Source organism: Leptonychotes weddellii, chromosome 9, assembly GCF_054177405.1.
Source record: "Leptonychotes weddellii isolate Sample4059 chromosome 9, ASM5417740v2, whole genome shotgun sequence".
Classification (NCBI taxonomy): domain Eukaryota; kingdom Metazoa; phylum Chordata; class Mammalia; order Carnivora; family Phocidae; genus Leptonychotes; species Leptonychotes weddellii.
In genome coordinates this window covers 10,911,217-10,938,724 of record NC_138377.1, presented here as the reverse complement: position 1 = coordinate 10,938,724, position 27,508 = coordinate 10,911,217, and the positions used below count along the sequence as shown (strand labels likewise).

The window sequence follows — 27,508 nt, the reverse complement described above, 5'->3', positions numbered from 1 at the left end:
ATGGTCTCCCCCACCCTCCTCCCATGGCCCAGAGGCAGGGCCTGGCTGGAGCAGGAGAGCAGGTCCGCGTCTTCAGCCACACAGCCTTCCCCAAGCGTGCCTGCCAGCAACACGGCTGGGAGAGGGCCACCATGCTCCCCAGACCTGTGTTCAGTCCCCTCAAAAGCCTCCTGAGTGGCAACTGGGGTTATTTCTTACCAAACAAGCCCATTTGGTTTGTGCTGACATCCTGATTTTACCAGCTCATGACAACTACTTCCAGACCCCGTGGGATTGGTGATGGGGGTAAAATCCCCGAGTCCTTGGAAAAGAGGGTCCCAGAACCTGCGGCTGATGGGTGAGGGGCTGAAGTATCAGTGACCCCACCTGGGTCTTGGTCTCCAGTCCCCCGTTAGCCCTGATGCCCTCCTCACCCCCCCGCCATCCACCCAGAACCTCAGGATCCGAGTGGGTTCCACGACTGAGGGCTTATAATGGGACCAGCCCAAGTGCCAGGAATTCTGCCTCTTTCATCTGAAAAAAACTCATGAAGTGGTAGGACTATCTCTATTTTAAGGATGAAGAAACGGAGTCCTGGCAAGAGTTAACCAGAGAAAACAGCAAGAAGAAGAAAAATCATCCTTGAGTAGAAGGTCATCACTGTGGTATGAAGCAAGAGAAGGAAAAATCCTAAAAGAAATCAGAGCTCTTCATTACAGAACCATGTTCTCTCCCCTCCCTCACCCCTCTAACACCTCCAGCCAGGCAAGGAGCACAGAGGGGCCTTCTGGGGCAGCGCAGACAGGCTGAGGTACGGGGAAAGCATCACTGTGGAGATCCTACGGCTCCCTTTTCCCCAAACCCCGCAGGTGCGTCTGGAAGGCGCAGGCTCACCTCCATGCGGGCCTTATAGAAGTCCACGTCGTGCAGCTTCTCCTTGCAGCGCACCAGTTCCATCTCCAGCCTGTCCACGCGGTTGGCCTTCTCCCTCAGGGAATCCAGCTCATCTCGATAGGCGCGAGCAGAGCGGGCATCAGCCGCCAGCTGGATGTTCTGGAAGGTAGGAAAAGGCATGGGAACCCAGGTTAGGGCATCCCTCCTTGGAGGGAAGAGGGAGCCAAGTGCCTGCTGTGTAATGTTTCCAGGACATCCCAGGAGAAGCCAGGTTCTGGTGGCTGGGCAGGTCTGTGTGGGGGGGGGGTCCCCACACACTGTCACGAAGACACAGGGTCACCCCCCAAAGCAGTTCTTAGGACAAGTGGCTCTCAGGCAGTGCTGCTTTGGGCTGGACAGAAACAGGCCTTTGCTGGAAGCTCCTGATGCTGCATTCCCAAGCCTCCAGGCCACAGTTACTGGGGAGTCCCAGCCACCAGCACCCGCTCCTCCTAGACACACGCACAGGCCCTCCCACTCACCTCCTGCTTGACTTTCTGCAGCTCCAGCACCAGCTGGTCCACCTCGTGCCTGGTGTCCACAAGCTGTTCTGTCTTCTCCTCCCTGGGGGGCGATTTGGAGGGACCGTAGTGAGGCCTCCTCAGTTAACATTCCCCCAGCCCCCCACCTCATGAGACCAGAGCAGGGAGAGGGAAGGGGACACTTCTGGGAGTGAGGAGGGCAGTCTGCAGATGGAGCCTGCAGAAAGGTTTCTACTCAAATGCTTTTCCCATTTTTAACTTTTTAAAGCCTGCTCTCAAACCCCACCCACCAGACTCTGCTGGATTTCCCTCTGAGGGTGTGGGCCAGGTAAGGAGGCTCTGGCCAAAGACGCATTCCCCATAGCCAGGCAGGCAGCGAGGGGGAGGCGGGCAGCTCCCGAGATGGGGTGAAGTGATATTCACCTGCTGCAGGAAAGACGGGACAGCAGGTTCACCCAATGGGGTGAACTGCATCCTCCCTCCAGCCAAGAAAACATCCCCGTGTGTGATCGTTCCTGCCCCCAACTGGACTCGTGTGGACAGGAGGCTACTTCTGTAGACAATCTGTAACCCAGACTGGCAGGAGCCCAGACAGGGAGGCAACCAGTCCACATTCAAACAGCGACCCCACTCGAAGCTGAGCCCGCTGATGCCGGGGCTCACGTCAGAGCGCTCCTGTCAGCTGCACGGCCCAGAAGTAGACCGCACGACAGACACGCCCACACCACAGCAGAAAGGCAGCCCGGGGTCACCGGAGACTCACAGCTCCTGCCTGACACGGCGCAGCCTGGCCTTGGTGTCGGCCAGCTCCACGGCCAGGTGCTGCTTGTCCTCGCTGGACAGGCTGCTGGTGGGGCTGGGGGTGGACTCGGCGCTGGAGGACTTGAGCGGGCTGGGCGGGTGCTGTGCCTGCAGGTAGTCCCGCTCCTGGGTCAGGTCCACGATCAGCTGCGGCGGGGCGGAGAGAGGAGGGAAAGCAGCGGTCTCACCAGCGCACCCCGCACAGCGCACACGGCCACACTCGTCGGAAGACAAGGAGAAAGTGAGAGAAGAGGCTGGCTGGGAACGAGAAACCACGAGGGAGGGAGGCAGGAGAAAGGGGGTGTGAGTTTTTAAGAAGAGACGAAATATCCAGTGGGACGACCAGGAGCGTATGACTGGAGGAGCCCCCCCGCCCAGACAAGAGCTCAGCATTTCTAGGACCTTCTCCCATGGGTGTCAGGTGACGCACCTCCGTGCACTCGTCTCGCTCATCGATGAGCCTCCTGAGATGAAACACCATGTTCCTCGAGAGGGCCTCCAGCTCCTCTGGGGCCACGTCGGGGAGCTCCAGCCACTGCAGGTCAAACACGTTCTCCTGGTTGTGGGTCACCTGTGGGCACACAGGCACTGCAGAGGCCGGCCGGGAGCATCCATCCCCTGCGTTAGGCGAGGTGGGGTCCTGGCCGACTCACTCCACCGACACCATCAACCCTTCACCGACAAATCCTCTGCCGTCAGAAGGGCGCTGCGTAAGCAGGTGCAAGCTCCCTTCAACAAACCCCTCCCGCTTTCAACACCGCCTTTAAGAGGACCTGGGTTTTGCTCGAATGCCAGAAAGCGCTCCTACAATATAGTCTTTCCCTAAACAGTCCTCAGATACTGTTCCTGGCGCACCGTCAACTTCCAACACAAGGAAGGGAAGCCTCAGGGGCTCTGAGGGGGAGGAGAAGGACCCTGTGTTATTACTTCAAATCAAACGTGAATACGGCAAATGTTAAATCAAACTCTTACGTCAGAATGCTGGGTACATGACAATTTTATTTTGGGGGGAAATAGGTCATAATCTAAAACGACCTTCAGGTAAGCCTGTATCTCATCCCCACAGGTCACGTAAGATCATCTGGTTTCCCCTTTCCGTCAGGTGTGAGCGGAGGCCCCCAGCTATGTCTTCTGGGCAGCCTCTCTATGGCTTCTGCCAGCCTGACCTTCTCGCCACCTCCCCCTCCAGACCTACCAAGGGGGCAGAAGATCTATTTTGAGTATCTGATGTCTCAGTTTTGGGAAGAGAAGTATTCGTGGACTCAGGCTTCAACCAGGGAAAATAAAAAGAAACCACCGCTATCCACTCAGTGAGGCACACCAAAAAAAGTTCTTAAATTTTTCAGAGCAGTACACAGAGACAGAAAACAGTTAAACAAAAACAAAAGATAGGGCCCTTTAGTGTCTCAAAGACAACCCCTTTCTTACTTGTCCCCACCTTACAAAGGAAACACTGAGATTCAGCTGATCACGAAGATCAGGAGAAATCTCATCCCGTGGTTCAGGGCGCACTCAGGACTCGGAGTGGAGGCTGGGTGCTAGGCCTGCCCCCAAACCAAGGCTGGAGGAAGGCCTCTGTGGAGGGGGCGCAGGGCCTCAACCCCAGGAGCATGTCAGTCCCCCAAGGAGCTTTTAATTAAAGGCTGGTGCCCGTCCTCCCCTAGTTCTGCACACCCGAACATTTAAGAAGCACCCAGCTAATGGTGAAGCCCAGCCCCCACCACCAGTCACCACATGAGAGGCATGCAGGACTCCTTTCTGGCCACATCGCTTCTCTCGCTCTCTTTTTAACATCCTGCTGTCTGAGCAGGAAAGGCAGAAAGTGGAAAGACCTGGCTAGTCTCAAGGACCCAGGCCCTGGAATAAACACAATTTTCAAAATACACAGACGTGCAAGGAAAATTAAAAAGCAGAACCATTCTGAGGCTCACCATTGGTCAGCCCCTGATACGGGCGGTTGAGAATATTTGTTACATTACTGACTTTCCCTGATGGAACCCCTCCCTACCTGCAACGAGCTACATCCACCTCCTTCAGATCCTGGCTCAGAGCTCACCACCCCCATGCGCAGTGCCCTGGGCAGCTGTGGGAGCCCCCCCCCGAGCCCAGGAGCAGCCTGTCCCCGGTGCCAGCACGGGGACCTCTGCCCTCAGCTGCTTCTGCCAGTTAGACACCCGCTCCTCCAAGCTCCTCTGCGTGTCTTTTTTGTGTCTTTACTTCATCTGTCCAATTACACTGGAGGCTGAACCGTATCTCCTGAGGTGATTAAAGCATATAGGGCTCCTTTTGGAGAGAGGGTGGTGTGGAGGTCAGGGAAGGCAATTTTCAGGTGGGTACTTGCCTCTCCAGGCTCATTTTCCAGGGAAACCACATCCACCTAAGGGCAATGGCGGAGGGGCTGCCCTCAGGCAGAGCCCTCCTGACCCCATCCATCCAGGAGACTTGGTCTCTGCACAAGCCCTCTGGGACTTGCCAGTTTTTAACTCCCCAAGTAGGGCAGCTTATTTCTCTGCCACATCACTGACAAAAGCAGAGAATCTCTCTCTATAAAGATCGACCATTCTAAGGAGGGTGACATTTGCCAGAAGACATTCTCAGGGTCTGTAAATCAAATTCTGAGCCTAAACCACTTGATAGCTCTTAAAAATAGTCTGAGTCCATATTAGGCAAGAAGAGGAGGCAAAAGAAGACTTGATTGAGGGTTTAAAAAAATTTTTCTTTTCTTATTTCTACCCCATTTTAGCTTGCTGATGGTTACCTTTCCAAATAGAATCAATGTGTCTGCGGCATCTGAATCCTAAAAGAAGCATGATCTTTAAGCTTCTCCCCCGTGGATCATGCTCAGCTCCGGGTGGCCACAGGAGCGGCCGTCCACAGCCACACCCCACAGAGCCACACACCTACCTCCTGTATATGGGCCACGATCCCGGCTTGGGTCTCTATGTCCAGCTGTTTGATTCTCTCAATAAATTCCTCTTTCCTCTCACACTGTGGAGGGTTACAGGTATTAATGGAAGCTCTGCGAGGGCAACCTAGGGCCACCCCACCGCCAAAGTATAGTTTCAAAACGAACTGCCCAGCCACCCAAGCCTTCTCCGGCTTCCTCCTTCATAACCAAGCAAGCTCCTGTCCTCCCAGAAGCCTTCCCCCACGGAGGCTTCTCTAGAAGTTGCTCAGACTACCGGTATCAGACCTACAGCAGAATCACCTGGGGGGTGATTTTGAAAAAGCTCATCCCAGACTGACAACACTGGGGAGGTGTTGGGGGGGGGGGAGCAGATGCTGAAGTCTGTACTTTAATCAGCTCTCCAGGGGATTCTTAAACAAGAGCAGGAACACCCGGTCTAGGCCAGGGGCTGGCAAACTTCATCTGTAAAGGGCCAGATGTAAAAAAAAAAGAAAAAAAATCTCAGACCCCCGTGGGCCATTTGGCCTCAGCTCTGCCACTGTGGCGTGAATGCAGCCACAGAGGATATGTAAAGGAGCGAGCATGGCTATGTTCATAAGACTTCACAGGTGGCAGGTCAATGTGGCCCACAGGCCGTAGTTCCAGATGCTTCTATACTGGGGACAGGGTGCTAATGGCATCCTGGCCCACGGGTCCCCACCTGCCCTCTGGCCCAAGGTGCCCTGTGCCAGACATGGTGGCCACCACTCTCTCAGGAACCCAAGAATCCCTACCTCACAACTGCAAACCCACAATGGCTGAGAGCAGGCCCTCCCCCGCCCCCGGCCCCGACCCAATCCCTACCTGGACGGCACAGCCTAGTACCAGCAGCAGCAGCTTCTTTATTTCTTCCATGCTCTTCCCTAAACCAAAAGAGCAACATATCTAGTTAAGCTCAACTGTTCATAAAATTTCACCAGTGATCTGTGTCTGCAGCAGGGGGAGGGGAGGTGAAACCCAGCTAGAGAGACAGTAGTCTTTCTGTCCAGCGATAACCATCTAGGTGTGCACACTCCCATCTGTTTTCTTTGTATGGGCTGATTTTTTAAACAAATGAGAATTCTGTCTGTAGCTATCTGTGGCCCTTTTCCATTCAGATAGCATAAATATCCTCTCATGATAATGAATGAACTTCAGAACCAGCAGCTCTTTTTGGTGTGTGGGAAGCAAAACACAGGGGAGAGAGTAATCCCCAAGGAAAATACCGAGTGCTCCAAAATAAGGCTGTATATAACTCTGCCTTTCCATCATGCAGAATGTCAAACAGACAAGGGAGAATAGCAAAACAAACCCCCCACCCCCATCACCCCGCTTCACATGATCAACAGTTTGCACATCAGTTCACCCCCTCCCCCACGTTCTCTGTCGCAGTGTTTGGCTGGAGTATTCTAGAGCAGATCCCAAACATGTATGTGTCATTTTTTTTTTAAGATTTTATTCATTTGAGAGGGAGAGAGAGGGAGAGAGCGAGCAAGCGAGCATGAGTGGGGAGAGGGGCAGAGGGAGAGGGAGAAGCAGACTCCCTGCTGAGCACAGAGCACAACACGGGGACTCCATCCCAGGACTCTGGGATCATGACCTGAGCCGAGGGCAGACGCTTAACCGACTGAGCCACCCAGGCGCCCCTATATGCATCATTTTTGATGGTCTCATACTGACTTTATACAAAGGCCACAAACTTATTCAACCAGTCCTCTTTGAGAGGTTCAAGTTTTCACTATTTTAATCTGAACACTGCTACAGAGAACACCTTAGTGGCTAATTATGCACATCCTTACCTCCTTCTTTAATAAATTGCCCTGCAGAAAGGCTTTACCCTTTTACTTTCTCATAACCGAAAAACAGCAAGTCCCAATCCCCCATTGTTCCACGTCTCTAACCTCCCGCTCTTTCTGTTTTGCCGGAGAGGCCAAAAAAATCTTATTTCGCCGTTCTGCGTTTTGTCTCTCTGATTATGCTTGAGGCCAAATGCATCCTCATCTGCTGGCCTAATCAGTGTTTTGTTTTGTTTTGTTTTAAAGATTTTATTTATTTATTTGACAGAGAGAGACACAGCGAGAGAGGGAACACAAGCAGGGGAAGTGGGAGAGGGAGAAGCAGGCTCCCCGCAGAGCAGGGAGCCCTATGCGGGACTTGATCCCAGGACCCTGGGATCATGACCTGAGCCGAAGGCAGTCGCTTAACCGACTGAGCCACCCAGGCTCCCTGGCCTAATCAGTTTTGATCACGTAAATAAACAGAGTCAGACACTGGGCTCTAGACCGGCTCGGTCACCCAAAGAGGTGTGACTCCAACAAGCCGAACTCTGTCTCGCAGGCTTGGTCTCCGTATCTACGAAACGGTTTCCATACCTTACAGTGTGATGAACTGGGTGATGTGCAAGTTTGCTTGCAGGTGAAAAATTCCACAGGGCTCTCCCATTCTTATTGTGTCCTGTTCTATTTGGGAGAGAAGCAACACACCACAAATAGCATGGTGTTCTCGACAGACTTAGCAGCACCTGCTCACTCTGTGCAAATATGGCCCAATGTATCCCCAACGACCACCAGGACGAAAAAACCGAACTTGAGTCCCAAGAATCAGTGTTGTGGTTCATTTCCAGTCCTTGGGTGTAATGTGTGTGTGGAGTGACATGCGATCTTGTCCTAATATTTCTCAACTGAGAAACAGCTCAACACAGCTTTTCCCCAGATCATGGCTGAGTCTCAGGTATGGCGGCTGGGCATTAGCTCAACCAAAACTGCACTCCCCCTTCTCACCTTCCAGCCTGAAGGTGGGCAGGAGGGGTTGGGGGACTAGGCCTCAGGGACCCTTCAGAGCACGCAGATCCACAGTCCTAAGAATATGCTTAAGGTTTGGCACCGCACATCAGTGTACTATGGTCAAGCCCTTCTCTTTGTTGATAAGGTCCAGAACTTTATCAATGTTTGAAATGGAAAAAATTTCAGACTAATGCATTCTTTTAACTGGAGGCCTTTTCCTTGGCCCAAGAGGTTCTAATCCATAGACATAAATAAATGCATGACCACAATGACTAACTTTTGCATTAAAGCTGAGTTGATGATCAATCATGATTTTAGTTTTGATAACAAGGAAATGCCCACCTGAACATTCAAAGCCTGCAATCAGTCTCACCAAAATCTTTCCCTGGCCACAGTGCTGCATCCAGCCCATGTGAGTGCTCTCACCTCTGTCCCCTCGATCAGTCCCCAGACACCTGGCAAGTGCCCCTCATAAGCCTTTGGTGGACCTAAACGGTGCAGACCCGCACCCCCCCCCCCCGCCCAGGTGTTGCCAGTGATGATTCACCTTCCACAGGCCACGCACCTGGTGTATAACCAGCAGGGAGCAGACATGCAGGAGGAAAGCATCTGGAAGGTCTCAGATCGGCTCAGACAGAAGTCAGAGTTCACACGCGAATCTTTACATACTCTGTTCACAGGAAAGGCCCCAAAGGTCCTAATTATATCATACTTTAGAATAATTTAAACTCCGATGATCCACGTTCCCCAGCTCATGATGGATAAAAACAGCAAGCTGACTGCGGGAACAACACCAAACAGGCCCACTAACAACATCAGGAGCATCAGTCAGCTACCTGACTGCAGGGAAGAGACCAGAAACCCCGTGCACATGCACACAAAGGGCTCAAACTACATTCTGTGACTTTTCGGTAAAAGAACAAAGGGTTCTGTTCCCTCAGCACCGAGCAGCCACACACAATGACAACCGTGAGTCATTCACTCACTCGCTCGCACCCATTAGGAAAGTATGGAATTCCTGTTTGCTACATTTTAGAACAGAGTCGGGGCAAAGTGTTTAAAGGAGAGGGTCTTCGAAAAATTTTCATGGAAAAAAACTATTTAAAATTAACTTTTTGGCGATGAACAGAGTCCTAGGAAATTTGCCTCTGCCATCATTCATTTCTTTTTAAGATTTTATTTATTTGAGAGAGAGAGAGAGCACAGAGGCAGAGGGAGAAGCAAACCCACCTCTAAGCGGGGAGTCCGATGCGGGGCTCCATCCCAGGACCCCGGGATCATGACCTGAGCCAAAGGCAGACACCACCCAGGCGCCCACCTCTGCCCTCAGTTCAAATGAAGCAATGCTGTGTGTGCTCAGTCTCACCAGGTGAAGCAAATCCAAACATTTGCTTACAACAAATGCACCCTGTGATTTTTACCCCTCCACAGATTCCTATGCAATTTAAAAAATAAATAAATAAAAAAGAGCACAAGTTGCCTCGTTTCTCCCGGGAAGCTGCTACCAAATTTCTCTCAAGATTTCAACAGTAAGGCGAACTGCTATTTTCATAAATCTGCCAGATTGTGGGTTTTGAATAGTTTCAAAACATACCAGAAGACTCTGTACTGGGTCCCTGCAAGGCTAGCTCAGTGACACAGTTAAGCCGGCAAAGAAGAAACAGACCTACAGACCACGCCCTCCCAAGCCCCTACTACGTGCCGGGGGCTTGATGACCACAGAACTGGAATCAACACAGTCCTCTGAGCTCAGACCAAGACCACCAGCAGTTTTAAAAAGCTGATAAGTGCTATGGAAACCCAGAGGAAGGACATCTAGTTCGCAGTAAGGCTCAGGCAAGGCTTCCTCAAGGAAGTGACCTCTGAGCTGAGACCCAAGGATGAGGAGCGATGTGGGAGGCAGGTGAACCAGAGCATTTCGGGCGCGGGGATCAGCACGTGCAAGGCCCAGAGGTAAGGGAAGAGGGCGTTTGTCAAATTATAAATGCTTCCTGGTTAAGCTCACTAGGATGGCTTTTCAGAGCGAGAAATGGGGGCAGGGTACAAAGCGATGTGGATTTCTGTACTGAGTGAGTCACAAGCAACCAAGGGGTGGGGGGAGGGCTGAAAACATACGACACCCTCTGCATCTACCCGCAACCCCAGGGGGATTCCCATGACAGCCTGAGCTAATGGCTGAGTCTAAGAAAAACCTTACTTTACTACCTGCTTCCTGAAGTCCCGACACAGAGAAACTCAGAGCAGCTGTTCTTCGCAGAGCCAGAATGCATCTGCTGATCTAAGCTACATATAAAGCTACAGATGTTTGCAGCAGTCAGCTCCCAAAACAGAAGGGAAACTATCTGATATCGCACGTTGGTGAGGGTGGGCGTGGAGACAGGAGGGTAGTTTGACAATTAAAGTACATGAACTTCTAAAACGTGGCGGCTGGATTAGATCAGGGTTGGAAAATCCCCTCTCATCTTGTGTCCGTAGCACACGCGGCTCCTCATTCCCATCAGCTGCTTACTGAGCCTGGAATGAGGCCTCAGAATCCTTCTGAACAGAGCCCACAACAGCCACTGCCAATCGGCGGAAGTTGACGCGTGCTACAAAACCCATCTTCCCTGCCTGGTACATGATCTCTAGGGTCCTTTTTGGCTCTACTCTGATTCTCTAAGAGGCAACCGTCTGAATGTTCACACTTCCTGGTCTCTGGATACGGAAAATAAAGCTTTTCCTCTATCAATGATCACTTCGGTATGAAGGTGGGGATTTGGGCAAGGGGACACCCAGTCCCTTCTTAGATGGAGCTCCTCCTGACCCCAGTTGCACACCCTCCACCTGGCTGACGTCAGAAGGCATGGCAATGACCTGTTAAGACCAGAGAAAAGTAATGAAGCAGAGTCCTGTCTCGCTAACTCCGCTCTCCACAACCACAGAGGCCCAGGATCCGCAAACTGCCGGCAAGGCTGAGGTTTTAACCCTCACAGGCTGGAGAATGGACCCATTAGAGTTAATTCTGCCCTCCCCACATGCCCTTCATGCCTACAGACCATGACTGCCCTTGCACAGAGCACACGATCGTTTGACTGAATCCCCAGAGGACAGTATTCTCTCCATCTTACAAACAAGAACAGGCTTAGACAAGCGGAGTCACAGAACTCAGATCGGGTCCCGGGCTGGTCACCGCCTGCTTTGCCCTAACTCCCTACCATCCCTGTCGTTACTGATGGTCACAGTTCCTTCCAGAGCAAGGCTCTATCTGGTTGAGCATCTGATGCCAGCAAGCCAGCGTGCAGGCAGTTAACCAGGTAAGCAGGTAGTGCCTGTTGCCTGGACGAGTCACATTAAACCGTTCATGTCGAATCCCCGGGTAGAAGAACACAGAGAACGGGCTCACTTTCCTTCCCTGCTGGGATGGAGACCACGCCTACGTACGTACGTATTTTTTTCTTACTAATTCTACATGCTGCTCTCCTCTGCCTTATGTGCTAGAGTCAATCACCAACTATGCTCTGCTCGATTTCTTATTTAAAAAAAACACCCATTCCCTAAGGGTGATTGTGGGGCTGTCTCGTCGATCTGAAACTAGCACTGCACTGAGCATGACCCCTGTACGTGTCTCCTCAGTGTAGACACCCCGAGACTCACCCACACATGGCACAGCTCTGCGGGCCCTCCCGGGGGCTCCGCTTACATCAAAAACTGCTGTTTATTACTATATTCACAGTCAGGGTCACCTTCCCCGGGCACTGCCGAGGAACAGAGTGGGTGGCATGTTCCTGGTGGGTGGGCCCATGGGGACCCTCCACACACCTGTCCCGGTCCATGCGGTCTGAATCAGGCACCTCCACCTGCTACCTCCCCATCTGAAGAGAAAACCCTGTGAAACCCTTACCTAGCTTTCTTACACCCAGAACGTGGCCCCCACCAGGCATTAACATAACCGCTTTTTTATTTAATTATTAAATAAATGGTTATCACAGGTGGACTCTGGCAGGTACGGAGTCACATGTCCGTGTGAAATGGGCAGAGGCCTCCCAAGCGCAGCCTGACCAGTGGGCCCCTCATTCCAGTGTCTGTCCACCACCCACAGCAAGCCTGCCCCCGTCCCATGGACACCCCAGCAGCACCGTGTGGGCAGCAAGAAGCCTCTGCCCAGTGACGGAAGGCAGCTGCTCCCAGGTGACCGAGAGCTCGGCAACAGCCACACCAAGCCCCTCAGACGGTATCACCCACCACAAGGGCTCCCCACCGCACCCAGCCTGCCTGAGCCACAGCAGGGGAGAGCTAATTCTCCCGAGCACCCAACACCAGAAGACCAGAAAAAGCAGAATCGACCACCAGACTTCAGCGAGAGACCCAGCATTCGCACAGGCTGTAGGCGAGAAGGTGGCGGCCCAGGCAGGACAGGATGTGAGAGGCAGGGTCCCTCCCGACCACCAGGAGGAAAACTCAAAGCCCACATCCTATCAGTGACCATAAAGACCTTTCACAAATAACATCTCGTCCCTCCTCTGCGGACGGCCACGGCCACAGGGCACAGTCCCGCTGGAAGCCATGGCGTGGTTTCCGAAGCCGGGGAGCAGTCTCTGTGTCCAGACCAGCGCTAAGACGTTTACTAAACAAAGGCTGGTATCCAGGCAGATCCCGCGGGCTGTGCAGAAGGCTGGCCTTTGGCCGCGCTGGAACGCCTGCCCGGGCCTGGTGTTAACCAAGCTCTTCACGTTCCAGGAAAAGCCAAGTGCTGGCTGGCAGCTCAAGTGCCCGGCAACCCCCGCGTCCTAGAGGGGACTGAAAAACTCATCTCTGAGTCCAGCCAGCAGCATAGAAGCAAAGTAGCAGGACGTGGCCTCGCCATGTGAAATAGGGTTTGGGGGCCTTTCGGAGCCTGTTCCCTCAAGGAGGGAACGGGGAGCATGAACAGGATCGAATGGCTGCAAGGTTGGTTTTCCTTTGTTCGCTTACCTCTCGCTTCTTCATTTCAAGGACGTGAGGTTTTTGTAATAAATACAGAAATAAAAACATATGCATACAAGATGAGATCAGAGTTAGGGAGAAATGAAAAAAATAAAGGTTTGGAGAAAGAACCCAAGAATCTCTCATTAACCCCCAATGGTGGATGCTTTTGCCACCTCGTCCCTTGGCAAGCAGGGTGTGTGGGGGGAGGGCAGGACTGCAGGAAGATGGCAGGGGAGGGAAGCCAGTCCTTGTGGTCTTTAAGGGCACAGTTCTCAGGGGCAAGAAGATTGTTCCTAATAAGCCAGACTCCGGGCCCTCTTCCTGGCTTCCACGGGCACACCGGCCCAGCACAAGCTCCCTGTTCATCATCAAAACACAGAGCCACACCGTGTGGACTACAAGGGAAGGTTTTCATGGGATCTGAAAAGCACTTCCACAATGCCCTTGACAGGAGAGCAAGCAAACACTGAGAGGGTTAAATATTAAATTCCAGGAGTTTCAGGGAGTTCCCGTTTCCCTCCGGCCTTTGAAATGTAAACTTCAGCTGTGACAGGGACTTCCTCCCAGTGTCCCAAGTATGATGCCCCTCATGGGATTCCCAGCACAGTTCCACCCCTCTGAGCTCCTCCATCCCAGGACACCTTCCCTTCTGATGCTCTGCCACACACCTCCTCCAGGAAGTCTTCCTGGCCTGCCCAGGCAGAGCACATTATCTGCTCTGCACTCTGTGGAAAGTGCACTTACATCATTTCTTACTCTAGAACAGATCTAGTAGTTACCAACACTGCCTTCCTCCCGTCCCTTCCCCAAAAAAGACTGGGGGCTTCTTGAGCAGAGACAGCCTACTTGTTTCCAGGGCCCCTGGACCCAGTGGGAGAAGGTGGGCATTTGGCACAAAAGCTGAAGGAGAGGGACAGACTGAGTTTCTCTATGGGGCCTCTGGCTGAGGGGAAGCCTGCTCAGAAAAGGAAGGGAACAGGGCCATTCTAGTCTTCTATTGTGGGGGGGTTGGAAAGTGGCCCTCCAGTCTCCTCAGCCAGAGCAGCAATCGAAATGGAGGCTTGCGTGGGGTGGGAGGAAGGACAGTCATAGCATCTGTGGGCACAGAACGCTCTGAGGTCTCAAGGTGCTTTCTGTCACTGGAAGCCCTTCGAGGACCCCCAGAATATGGAGAAATCTAAAGACCAAGAGCAAGCCCACTGAAAAGAAATAAATGGAATCCCCCAGGCTATCCTCCAAAGTTCCAGCCGTATTCACAGAGAGCACTCTGCAGGGTCCGGGGTCAGCCCCTCCATGGACCCGGGAATCTCGCCAGGTGTCTAGAATACAAGAAGCACCACGCGGAATGATGACTGTGGCCGCCCTCCTGCCTATCCACGTATATATCCATCTGCGGAACTTACAGTGACAGCTGTGTGCCTCTGAAGGAGTTCCCTCTCCTCTCTGGGCTGGGTTTCTGCACCTACATGCCTCCCACCCTTCCGTTCTGCACGTCTGAGCTGGGATCAGCCATTTACAAGTCAGAAAACCACTGCTGCACTTGGATACAAACCTTGGAAGAAAAGCCATGCTCTCTTCCAGCGTGACTGCTGGATGATTCATCAGAGAAATTAATTTGCTAACACCCTGGCTTCCTGTCAGGCAAATCTAGTCTTTTTTTGTGTGGCACGGTGACAGGCCTGGCTGCTGAGAAAGCAGGGCTTGAAGGACCGGGGAGCTGGTCTAGGTCTGGTCCAGAACCCTCCCTCATTCTATGGATAAAGCAGACATCACCCTCTCTTGGTTCTCGTGACTTCTTCCAGAACAGACTCTGGTAAACCATGCAAATGTACTTAATGGATGCGCAAGATGGTGGGGGGAGGGCAGTTTCCAGTGCATCATCTCGGGCCTTGCAGATCCACACACATGGTCCTGGGCAGAGACCAACTCTCACTTGACCCTGACCATTGACATTCGACCTCTGCATCTGGGAGAGCATGTGTTTAACACTTGCCAGGAGCACTGGCTTGAAGGAATAGGGAAGTGGGGACAGGAGAGAGGAGGAGATAAAGGTGGGTCTCCAGCATGCATGCTTTATTTACTGAGCACCTACTATGTGCCAGGCACTGCTCTAAACACCTAGAATACACTGGCAATAATATAAAAATAAAAAACCCAAAGATTAGAACTAATGATGTAATGTATGGGGATTAACATAAGAATAAAAAAAATATATATACACAGATATAAAAAAAAAAAAAACCCAAAGATTCCTGCCTTCATGAGAGATTACATCGTGTGTGTGTGTGTGTGTGTGTGTGTGTGTGTCTAGATGCTCTGCTGGGCCCTGTCCCACCCCTGGCACCCAGCTCCATTGAGGTGCATTTGCCAAAAGAAAAAAAAAAGCCCCCCACACAACCAAAAACAAAACAAAACCCTAAACTGTGAAATGTTATAAATAATAGTACGGTGCCAACATCAGCCAAAAAGAGCACAGCCATATCCTAAGATATGTGTGGCAGAATTAGTAAAAAAGCACCCCTCCCACCTCCCAAGCCCACTTCTAGGCAACCACACAAAAAAGAAACCAACTTTGTTCTTTATTTAAAAAGAAACCCAAAATGCTTCTTCACTCATCTGTATTTTAAAATTTAAAACAGAAAACACTATTCCATAAATATGCCTCTCTGTCTTCTTGCTGGTGGGTCTCCCTTGCCAACCTCCCTGTTCTCAGAGGCCTCCTGGGGCCCCTGTCAAAACCTACCCAAGCATGCGCCCAGCTCACAGCTCCCCGGCCGTGATGCCGTGGTGAGGCGGCCCCAGCCCTCCGTGTGCAGCCTGCCCAAGCCACGGGCACAGGCCCTGCCTGGAGGACCCCCCCAAGCCAAGCTCACTGCCAGGCCGATGCGCACGGTCTCTTCCCAGCCTCTCCTTCAGAGCTGGTGACACCACCTTTTTGACAGATGTGTACTGATTCTATTCGGTGCTAGGGACACTCCATTCACCTGTCACAGGCTCAAAAGCAGCTCCTCCACAATGTTCTAAATCTGAATTGTGGTGAAGGTTGCACAATTCTATACCTTTATGACTAAAAAAAAAAAAAATCACTACGTTGTATACTGAGGATGGGTGAATTTTATGGTATGAAACTATACCTCAATAAAGCAATTTCAAAAACAAGTCAGTGTCCAATCCTTGCAGATGCTTCTGCTCATCACCAGACCCAAAGTGGGGACCTGTGTCCTCTGCATATGGACAACCTCTCTCGGCCCCATGTGGTTCAGAGGCTGAACAGAGACTCTGCTGAGGGGGAGGCTGGAGCCAGGGTCCCAGGGTATGGAGGTAGTTGGTGAAGGGGCCGGAGTACAGGCTTCCAGATGGCAGCAGGAAGGGGGGGAGTGGGGACACTGACAGGGAAGAGAAGGGACACCACCAGAAGGAGGGTGGGCCAGCTACACAGCACGACAGTGTGACAGGGTGGCTGGATGGGGAGTGGATGTGTTTGACGTTAGACTGGACCATACGCCACCGCCATGTCCGTAGGTCAAAATGGTCAAATAATGGCCCAACCTGACACATCTGCATGCGATACCGATGGGGAGCTCAGGCTCCAGGGGTCTGCTTACGGGCTACAGGACCGAGGGCTTGTCACTTAAACCCTACGAGCCTCTGTCATCTCATCTATAAATGGGATGGCACAGCTGCACCCCAGAAGCACGATCCCATTCCCGTGTTTTAACACATACACGGTGCCCAGCACGTGGCGGGCTCACCAAGGGCTCAAGGAGGGAGCATCCTCCTTTCCTGCTCCTCGCCTGCCTCTTCACCTTACACCTCTGGCTGTCTCCAGAGCAGACAGAGCAGCAGAACTAAGCTTGAGCCACCAACCTCCCACAGGCATCTCTCCCCACCCCTATAAAACCAGCCCCTGAATAAATCAGCACAATTCTGCTCAGCAAAGCAGACCCCCCACTTCCCTGACGTTACTAGGGAAACACGAGAGTGCCAACTGCCCCTGGGGCCCGGGGCTGTGGCTGGGATGGGCTGCATCTGGCATCCTCTACCTGGCGGGGGGCGGGGGGAACCCTGAAATAAAGCCAGAGGACAAATGGCCCGAAGGCAGAGCCAGAGGCAAGGTGAACCAAAGGCTCCCCCGTTCGTTACTAGCACACCGAGCGGGGGGAGGGCGTTCGCCGCCAGGAGCCACCGGGTGGGCCTGCGCGGCCGCTGCAAAGCCATGGCTGTGTAAGGCCGTGGGTGCTCACGGCCAGCTATGCTAGAGACTAAGGGGAGGCCCGAGAAACCTCTTCCTTTCAGCTCACACGGAGAAAAGGTACACACGCCAGCCCGCGGGGCCCCCGGAGGACACCCGCTGCCGCTGACCCGGTGGCTCCAGATGCTACTGCAGCTCTCGGGCACCACGGCACTGAGATACCACTTCTCCGTGAGAACTGTCCTGGGCCGATCCCTCAGGGTTCTCCTCCTTCAGTCCTGAGGCAACACTAGCTACTCTCATGAACAGGGGCAAGGGCAGCCAGACGCCGGCGGGAAAGAGGAGATGCCACAGAGGAAAGCTTCGGTCCTTTCTGTAAAAGCCACCACTCTGTGGGGTCTTTCCTGCACTCCTGGACCCTCACCCATTCGAGGAGGCCAGAGACCAACGCCAACCAGGTCTCCGCCAGCACAAGTCCCAGCCGGCCAGTACGCTGTTCCTGGGGCCTGCACGCCGACGTCCATGAGCCATGCGTGCGGGTCAAGGCACACAGATGTGGCAGGGAAGAAATCCACCACCCTCTTCAACTCACCCGGTGAGTTAGCTGGCAGGTATGAGCGACGCTCTGATTTTCTGGAGGGTGTCCAGGAGGACATTTTTTTCAGTCCTTCAAAGTCACACCAAGGGTCCCAGCCTAGGACTTAGAAACCTTGCCCACGTGGGCTCCAGAGACCGGTAGGAGGCGTGCAAACAGATACAAGATGGGACATGCTGGAGAGATCCAGCACGGGGTGAATGAAAGCGTGGCGGGATCCCCGCGGAAGGAACATTAGTTCCCTCGAAAGATTCTTTCTTGCCAACAGCTACCACATCCCCTGATGGTGTGGGTTCCACGCTCACTAAGGAGAGAGCCCCAGCAAGTCCACCACACGACTCAGGTCCCTAAGACCGAGGAAGCGGTGGCCTCGCCTGCCTCTGCACTTGCAAAGGAGGGGTTGGGAGGACTCATTCTTAAGGGGAAAAAAGGCGCGCTTGGCTTCCTGCCTCAGGGTAATAAACCACCCTTCAAAAAGCTCCCCGGAACGATCACGTGTTTTCACCGTGCCGGCCCAGAGCTGGTCGTCAGAGCTGTGCGTCCGGCAGCTGCTCGGGGCCCGCGGCACTGCCCCGGGCACCGCAGGGAGCAGCTTCCACTCACCAGACAGCGGGTCTTTGCCAATCATCAAGACATTGGGCAAATTCATTACGATCAGCTGCTGGAGAACTTCCTACAGAAACAAAGGGGGAAAGATACCGTTAAGAACAGGAAACAAAAATAAAGAATGACTAAGAAAATTACAGTTTATCAAGTCACTGGATGAACGTGCATGTGGCCATTAAGCGCTAAGTATGAAGATCCTCTATAATAGGAAGGAATATTTAGGATACAAATAAACGTGGAAAGTCCAAGTTAATTATACTTCTACCTTGATCATGAACAAATAAAAATCATGCCTGCAGATGGATGGAGACCTTGGGAAAAAGATCTACTGCAGGCTGGGATAGAGGATTAGGTGTAAATTTCTTTTTAAGAGAGGTCTTTATTTTTATTGTACGGTTTGCTGGTGCAATTAAAAAAAATAGAGTAAAGATGAGAGATAAGCTACGGAGTCTTTATAACCTGATGATTCAGGATCCTAGCATTCAGCATGTCTTTGGTACGAGCTGTAAATGAGGAGACTTCTCTCATTTACAGCAGCAGCTTCCCCGGGAGAGGGGATAAATCACAGCTAATCTGCACCCGTTAGAGGTGGCGCGAGGAAATGAGCCGCCTTCTGGCCCTCACACCAAGGGGCTTTGAAAGAAGGCCCAGGCACCAGCCATCAGTCATGCCCCCCGTGTCTGGGCTCTTTAACAAGCTCCCCCAGCGGAGTGTGCTGGCCCCGATGCACTGTTTCCCAGAGCACTTCTCGGGACAGGTCTTCTTCCCTGCCCTGATGTGCCTTGTTTTTCACCAATCAGAAGATAAAAGTCTCATTTTTACGGAGACAAGTAAGGAGGCAGGTTTTCTCAGGCTTAACATATTACAAAAGTGGTCACTACAGAAGTTCTTCCAAAAGTGGTCACTACAGAAATTCTTCACCAACAAAGCTCCTCTTACGCCTTTAAAAAAAAAAAAAAGATTATCTGAGAGAGAGAAAGAGCGAGAGAGAGCACGAGGAGGGCGGAGGGGCAGAGGGAGAGGGACAAGCAGACTCCCCGCTGATCGAGCCTGACGTGGGGCTGGATCCCAGGACCTTGAGATCATGACCTGAGCTGAAAGCAGATGCTTAATGACTGAGCCACCCAGGCGCCCCTCTCTTATGCCTTTTTAAAAATGTTTCCAATGAGACGGCTTTTTTCCAGCGTCACTCTACTGCACAATGTGAACACGAGGATCTCTGTATTCTATATACTGCCAACTAGCGCTGATGAAGAAAACGGGGACAATCACACAATCCCCTAACCCCACAGGGCCCAGGTGAACACCCCGAACGATGTCCAAATCGTCAGCTCAGAGTGGTAGCCTTGGCAAGCATGCCCGGAGAGGCCAACACCTTCAAAAGATGTATAAAATGATCTCATCCTCCCCCTCAGTGTCTTTCTAAGGCTCCTGTCTACCCCAGACTGGGGCGGTGGGGGAGGAGAGGAGTGGATGCGGACCCAAACACACCGGACCCCTCTCCACTCAGTGCTGGCGAACGTTTTTATTATCTGGGGTTGCAGGTCACCACAGGAGATGCTCATGTTTTCTCAAACACTCTTTGTTGGCAAATACCTGTGCTAGACACAAGTGTGAGCTGTAGAGCGCCTCAGCCCTCCTTCAGGGCCCGAAAGAAGTCAACACACATACAAAACAGTCTCTCAACTGAATGCTCTTGCCAAAGGATTCCACAGTCTCACCCTGGGGCAAAACACACATGAAGAGTACAATCAGCAAAATCCACTTTCCAGCTCGCTCATCCAGCAAAAGTAAAGACTCCAGGCCAGATTAAGCCCATTCAGTCACGGAGTCACTCTTCTGCCTCAACACTAAACTCAAGTGCTCAGCCCTGCTTCTGGAAGATTTACTTGTTATCACTGTCCAACCAGCTATAGCCCCTTTTGAAGTCTGGGCTAGTTTCCGTCTGTCACTGTCCAAGGGTCTGGGGCATCGGCGCTATGATCGGACTGCTCACACTTATAAAGGAGACACAGAACGTGAAATCATCTCGAAGAGCTCACAGAAAAATACGAGGTGGTATTCTTATGCTAATGATGATCTCAGCAAAAGCTCGTTGGAAACACTGCTAGAAACTATTGCTAGAAAACCCATGTATTCTCCCAAAACAGGGTGTTTTACTTTTAATTTTCCCACAAGAAATGTATCCCTTGTGCAATCAAGTAGTAGTATTTTATGAACAGATGATTTTTAAAATTTGTTCCTTTCAAAAAAAAAAAAAACAAAACAAAACACCGTGGGTCTCCTAAGATCTAATCCTGTGGCCCAAAGCACTCCCGAGACATTAATCATCTCCCTAGAGAACCACCAAGCATGTTTTCAGCAAAAGCAGGCTCCGAGGTATCAGAGCCATCCAGTAGAAATACAGTGCGAGACATATATTAATTTCAAATGTTCTAGTAGCCACCCTAAAAAAGGTAAGGAAAAAAAGGTGTGTCTGTGTGTATGAAAATACTCGAATAATACGTTAAGCCAACATATCCAAAATACCATCATTTCGCCACATAACTAACATAAAATCATAAAGGAGATATTTTACATTCTCTTCTCAGGCTAAGGTCTTTGGGATCCAGTGAGGGGATTATACCCAGGGCCCATCTCAACCCAGATGCGAAATTTTCATCGGAAACACTCGATCTGCACAAAGTAGCTTCACACCCCCAAGTTGTCCCCAACACAGTTAAGTTTTCCGATGCCTGAATCAAACAACAGTTTTCAAATTTCATTAAAATTTCACGTCCTCGGTCACACCAGCCGCACGAGGAGGCCCCAGAGAGCCACATGTGCCTAGCAGCTGTCATGCCCCCGACATGACAGTCAGTCCCCTCGGGGTGGCAGGGCCTCCAAGGCGACAGGCCAGGCCCTCCATCTAGTGGGGACGTGAGGTGGTTGCTGACGAGGAGACCCTCCCGCCCAGGACTGAGAACAGAAAGCCACTGTGCAGGCCGCAGCTGACATCGGCCGGCTCGGCGGGCACCTGGTCACACCCTGGCCGGCTGCGTGGGGTGGGACAGAGCCAGGACGGAAAACACAAGCCAAGGGGTGTGCTCTAAGCAGCCCTCAAATTTGCCAGCAAGCCCTCCCAGTTCTGCAAAGAGCAAAAGCAAGGCCACTGTCACAGGCTGAGGCCAGGATGAGGGACAAGGGCACACACGAGCCTCCACACAGCCTCGGTCTTGTCACCACATCCTTGTGACCTGATGGGCAGGAGGGAAGAGGCAGAACCCTCACCCTCTGCAGAGAGCAGGGAGGACGAAGGGTTAAATCTGGAGGTCCAGGGGGGATTTTGATCCCCTCCTCTGAGTGGGTTATCGGATCCTAACAAAAGATGCTGGGGAAGCCCCAGATGTTCCTTTTCATAAAGGAAGCCACACATCGCATCCTGGAAGGTTCCCACTGGTAATTGCTGTAAACAAACTAAGAGTCCCAAGAACAGATGAAGGAGGGTGGGCGTATAGGATTCTCAGCGGCCGAGGGCTGGAAAGTGCTCTGTGATGTAAAAAAGGGGAGAGAGCCCACCTGAAACCAGCCTGGCTGCAAATCCAGGAGCTGGGATCTTATCAGAATTCCAAGTTCCTCCCAGGCCGTCAGCCCTACACGCAGGGGAAGGGAAGGGGCCGGCCAGGACACTCTGCAGGGAGCGTCTGTCGCCCCAGTTGGTGGGTGCCAGGGGCTGCGCATCTGTGTTCGCATGTGGTGTCAACAAGCCTGGAGGGTTGCCCCCCCCCGCCCCGCCCCCGTCGGATTCCCAGCTTCCTGATTTCAGCAGCATCCCAAGGGCAACGACGCAGGGCCCATGGCCTGGCTCTAGAGGTCATGGCTGGGGAGAAGTTCTGAGAACAGAACCAGGCGGCTGAGTGGCAGGAAACGGCTCCCTTCCTATTCGAATCCTCTCCTGACAAGTACACATGTATTCAGTGGGGAGGGAAAGCACAGGACAGCGGGGGGGAGCCCCATTCAGGGCCTCACGGATCATGGAACACTGGCAGTGACAGGAAGGATGACAGAAGGTGCTGATGAGCAGATTCCAGAGGCGCCGGGTTACTCACACACCTCACACTTGATTACAACTAAGCGGGTGGCCACGGTGGACCCAGGAGCACGGCTTCACCGCCTGGGACGCCAAACGCTTGTCCTGCTGGTCTCTGAAACCCGGGCCGCAATGTGGGCTGCTGCCACAAGGCCAGGCTACACTCTCGACACCCTCCTGTCCCCAGCCCTCCTCAAATCCTCCCCAACCTCACTCCTCTCAGGGAACGTTCAAGGTTTCCCAAACGTCTGCACTTAGCGGCTATCAGCAAAGTCTCAGGATGAAAAGATCTAGAAGGCTCTGTCACTGCCCTGTGGACAGCGCTGCCTGGCTAGAGGCAGGAGGACACAGTGAGGGGGAGTCAGAGGCCTGAGGCAGCACTGCAGGGGCTGGGAGAAACCCGGGAGGGACCCCAGCAGGGGCCTGATGTGACCCCCTCGCTCCCAGTGCTTGTAAATGAAGCTCAATTTCTGCATTCTGTCCAGTCACTCCGTTTAATTGTTAGGTCCCTGCGGGAGGTGGGCCCCCCAATTCCATTCTGGCCAGTCCCCATTCAAGACTTACAGAGAGTGTACCCACCCGACCATGGCAGCTGAATGTCCTGGAAGAACCAAAATGAGCCCGTGCTTTCTCCCAGGACCTCCTCTCTTCATTTAGGAACAGGGGACTCAGCTCAGGCCCCTTAAAATGCCCTACACACTTACCCCTGGGCATAAGTGCATGTACCCCAAACTCTTAGTAAACGGTCCACCTCACAGTACAACTATCAATAACAGTATATTAAAAGGAGGGCCTAAAACACTCCCCCAACACCTCAAAATACAAATGAAAGTATGACGAGGCGTGTGATAGAGGAGAAGCACCTCAACACTGTGGCTTCGAACGGGTCCTGGGGGCTGGTTAGGTTCTCAGAGACCCAGCGCTCATCCTGGTTCGTCAGACCACAAAAGATGCTTAAGACACGGATACATAATTGCATGTACAGTACTGAAGGCATGTTAGTAAAGAAAGAGAAACTCTCAAAGAGAATCTACCACAATGACAGCACATTCTTTCCTAGGGCCACCAGGACAAGGGCAAGATTTGCCAACATTTTCTACCGATCCTGTGATGCTCATACCACCTTAAATGATGCTATTCGAACCCCGTGGCACGGCTTCTCGCACAGCATGCATCTGCCAGCGACTGAGCTACAAAATGACAGGCTCGTGAAAATTATCTTTTCCTTCGAGACAATTCACCACGTATCCAAGAGGAAAATCAACTGCCTTACCATTTTTTAAAACACCACCCCCCTGCTCCCAAATCGAAGTGCACTCTGGCATCTCCCACCAGGAAACGCAAAGCCTCCCCCAGCTGGGAAGAGCAGATGCCAGCCAGCAGGACCCAGGCGACCCCAGACCAGGAGTGGGGGCAGGGCTGACTTACAGGGAGGCCCTCGGGAGCGGGGTGGGCTCCAGAGCCCCAGGCCCTTGAAGATCGAGGCTCAGGGCTCCCAGAAAAGTTCCATCCACTGCCTGGGGTCAATGTAGAGGCCGCACTGAGGAGGTTCACCATCCTGCCAGGGCCCAGCTGGACCTCTGTGCCCACTCAAACAGAAAGGTCATTTTCTCCCCCCGTGGAAGAAATGCAAGGTCCTGGAGAAGTTGCAGGGTGGAAACACGTGTGTGTGTGTGTGTGTGTGTGTGTGTGTGTGTGTGTGGCCTGTTGGATTAAGAACACGGATGTCATGAAGACACTGAAGGAATTCTTTTTCTCCCCTCCAAATGAAACTCCGTTTTGTAGCTTGATACTGTGCCGGGAAGACAAAACAAGTGTTGCTAAAGGTCAAGTTTTCGGGCCCACGAGTGACCCTCCATAGGGGTTTGGATAGGAGCTGATGTTGAGTAAATGAGGGGAAATCCCCAAAAAGTTAAGACAATCACCCAGCAGAGGCATCCAGAAGGTCACCGAGGTGGTCAGGATGGTCCGAACAGAAAAATGTGCCTTCCACAGAGCCAAAGAAACAAAGAGCCTTGTTACGGACCTAGCCACGTTCTCAGAGTCAATACTGAAAATCAGAAACACGCGTGGTATCGGCTTTGAGTGTATACCCAACCCACCTTTACGTCTGCAGTTCAGATATTCAGAAGACACACGCTGAGCACCGTGCTGTGAGCTGAGAACTCTCAGCCTGAATGGAAAGGCAGGGGGGTAGAAAATCATAGCACAGAGGGCGGGGGTCAGAGCAGCACAGCACAAGGAGCACAGCCAAATTCTGCCCAGGCAAGTCTGGGAAGGCTTCCTGGAGGCAGTGTCTGAGCTGGGCTATGCAGAACGCTTAGGAGTCCCACAGGAGGAGAAAGCCCAGAGATGTCTGAACTGCTAAATGGGGCCAACAAGTCAAGCCTAGGGTTACACTGTACTATACAGTTTGCAGTTCCCACTGGGGCACACTTTCTTCCCCCCACAACCCTAGCCTCCACTCCTCCCAGTCAGAATCCTATTCATCCTCCAAAGCTCATAGAAAACATCACCTTCTCCATGCAGCTACCTTTGATGCCTCGAATCACATACCATTTTCTTTCCTCTGAATTCTAAATGCTTCATTTGCCCACATTCGTGGCCCTCTCACATTTTGCCCTGTCACTCAATGCCCCACTCAGAGGCAGTGAAAAGCTGCTACGGTGACAACTGACAAAATCAGACTGATCAGAAAAGATTCCTCAAAATTTATATTAAGATTTTCAAAAAAGGGGGTGCCTGGCTGGCTCAGTCCATTAAGCATCTGACTCCTGATCTCAGCTCAGGTCTCTATCTCAGGGTTGTGAGTTTAAGCCCCACATCAGGCTCCACACCCAGCATGGAGCCTACTTTAAAAAAAAAAAAAATTTTTTTTTTTTTTTTTGGAAGAGGTGTCCTGTCTCTCTCACACTAACAGGGGAATCAAGTCCCGAAAACCACCTGCTTTCTCCACCACCGTGATGGAAGTAACTCAACTCTCTTTGCCTGGAACCCTGGCAAGATCAGCTGCTGTATGTATGCCTTAAGATTCACCAGCCTGCAGATGTTAACTAAAGTTAAAACATCTCAGAGTGAGTTTGCAGTGCTGGTTTGGATACTTTTCCATTGTTAATTCCCAAATATGATCGTTCTAGGAGGAAACAAAGCAAAACAAGGCTCATTAAAAATTCCTACATTACAGAAGTGACTCCGACAGGAAAGATACCACCCGAATTCCAATGCTCCCAGTGTCTATTCCAGTGCCCTATAAGAGAAGAGATGTCTAAGCCCCACAGCAAGAACCTCGCTAGGGAGTACACGGCACTAGCAAGGGCCCACGCAGGTCACACGCCTCTGGGACTCCACAAGGCTGAGATGCCCACGGAGCACCCCAGACCCACAGAGCTGGGGAAGTGCCGGGGTCCTCCGCACGCACCACACGGTTTATGCTCACGTCATCAATGAGCTGTCCTCCACACGACACATCTCAAAACCTCCCACCTGGATCTGGCCGAGAGGGGTTCCTTAACGCCCTTCAACCCTCCTCGGTCAAAACCAAAAACTGCCTGAAAGCCTGGCTTTGCCAAACACACACCCAACCGCAGCAAGGTGCCATCGCTTTCCTGCTCCCCACAGTCTCGTGAGGCGGTCAGGAAAAGAATCACTAGGATTTCCAATCTGAGAGAACCACGGCACAGTGCTGGTGACGGGGCTTGGTGGCAGGGTCCAGAGCGACGGCCAGGAACAGCACTCTGGGTGGTGAGCTCTCCCCGGGGCCACGCCAACTGCCCCGTGGCCCAAACTGGAGCACTCCGTATCGGTGATGCTGGCCTCATACCTTCCGTAGGGATTCACGGTACTTACAGCCTGCTGCCCTCTCCCCGACAAATCCTGCCCCCCACAGTATCACCTCATCTGAGATCAAGAGGGACCTGACTCCAACACCATGCGCCCCAGCCCGCTTTCTGGGATATCACTGCCGAGAGCACGAGTTTCTAACTGAGCTGCTAGGAGGAGATGTAAGCCTGATGATTTATCCTCTGCCGCCTGTTCAAAGCCTGGGCCCGTGGGGCCACGTGCTTGTGATTCCATCTGGACAAGGGGCTCTGGCTTGTACTGCATTCCCTCTGACTGGGGCAGGGAGTCCTGGCAAAATGAGTGGGTAATGAAGTACTTTTATGTTAAGAGGCTGTCACGTAAAGCTGCTGATAGATTCAATCCATCTGTTCTAACTCCTTTCAATTAATCCTGGGGTCCCCAGGGCCTGAAACCAGTTCAGAGTCACACGAGCCCAAGAGTACTGGTTTCCCCTAACTAGGCCACACTGCATCTCTGCAACCCGTGATTTAAAGCTACCGACTTGGGCCATCCAGGGTTACTGCGGCAGGAGAAAACCTCCTGCCCCCGTGTTCGTAGCTGCCTCTCCTCATGGCTCTGTGCACAAAAACAAACTAAGACCATGCTTTATTCACGGAAAGGAAAATAAGTATTTCCTCTGAGCAGATCGAGGAGCAGACCTGTGGGAAGGAGCCCCTGGAAACGCAATCACCACTGTGTGCAGGCAAAGCTACTTGCGGTGTGACCTCAGGCAAGCCGCACCCTCATCTGTTCCAGGACCAGGACCACCTCTAAGGGATGTCTGGCTCCTTCAAAAGTCAGGGGAGGGGAAGTGGGAGAGGAGACAGGGTGTTGGCACGGAGGAGCACGCACATCTTTACGAAGTTACTAACTCAGGGCTGCCAACTCTGAACCCGGGCAAGTGCCCACATGGCCCAGAAGAACCCAGGGGAAACCCAACAGGGATGGGGGCTGGAGGATGCTCAAGTGTCCCCGCAAAGGCCTGTCACCTTCCCTTTAGGGCTGGTGTGATACCTGGGAAGCTCTGTGGGAGGAGTTGTCTTATCTGATGCTGGGAAGTGCCTGTTGTGAGCCCCTGGACCAAAAACGGTTATGGGGGAGCCCCAGAAGCATGGGGAGGGCACTGCATTCAGCTCCTCTGAGAAGAATTTCTGCCCATAAATGCTGTTTCAGAAACCACATTACATGGTAAATACAAGCCTGTCACCAGCAGCCAAAGTTGGGTTCTAGGGAAGAACAGGAACCACAGGTGCAGGGAGCGGGGGCAAGGGGTCCCAGGTAGACCAGCAGATGGACACACAGCCCTGCTGACAGATCCCAGCCAACAGCAGGGGGCTAGTGAGACGAGCTTTTAAAAC

The 27,508-nt window shown here is 52.4% G+C and overlaps 1 protein-coding gene across 1 annotated transcript in view; it reads right to left on the bottom strand.

Moving 5' to 3' along the window:
* The window catches only part of CCDC88C (coiled-coil and HOOK domain protein 88C), a 121,434-nt gene that overhangs the window by 51,707 nt on the left and 42,219 nt on the right, over positions 1 to 27,508 (bottom strand). Inside the window, exons 4-10 of the mRNA XM_081829738.1 lie at positions 18,239 to 18,308; positions 5,947 to 6,005; positions 5,100 to 5,183; positions 2,626 to 2,766; positions 2,158 to 2,342; positions 1,395 to 1,476; positions 874 to 1,032 (exon numbers count right to left, since the gene is read on the bottom strand). Of these exons, the coding sequence (XP_081685864.1) occupies positions 874 to 1,032; positions 1,395 to 1,476; positions 2,158 to 2,342; positions 2,626 to 2,766; positions 5,100 to 5,183; positions 5,947 to 6,005; positions 18,239 to 18,308 (780 nt within the window). The remainder of the gene's footprint in view (positions 1 to 873; positions 1,033 to 1,394; positions 1,477 to 2,157; positions 2,343 to 2,625; positions 2,767 to 5,099; positions 5,184 to 5,946; positions 6,006 to 18,238; positions 18,309 to 27,508) is intronic.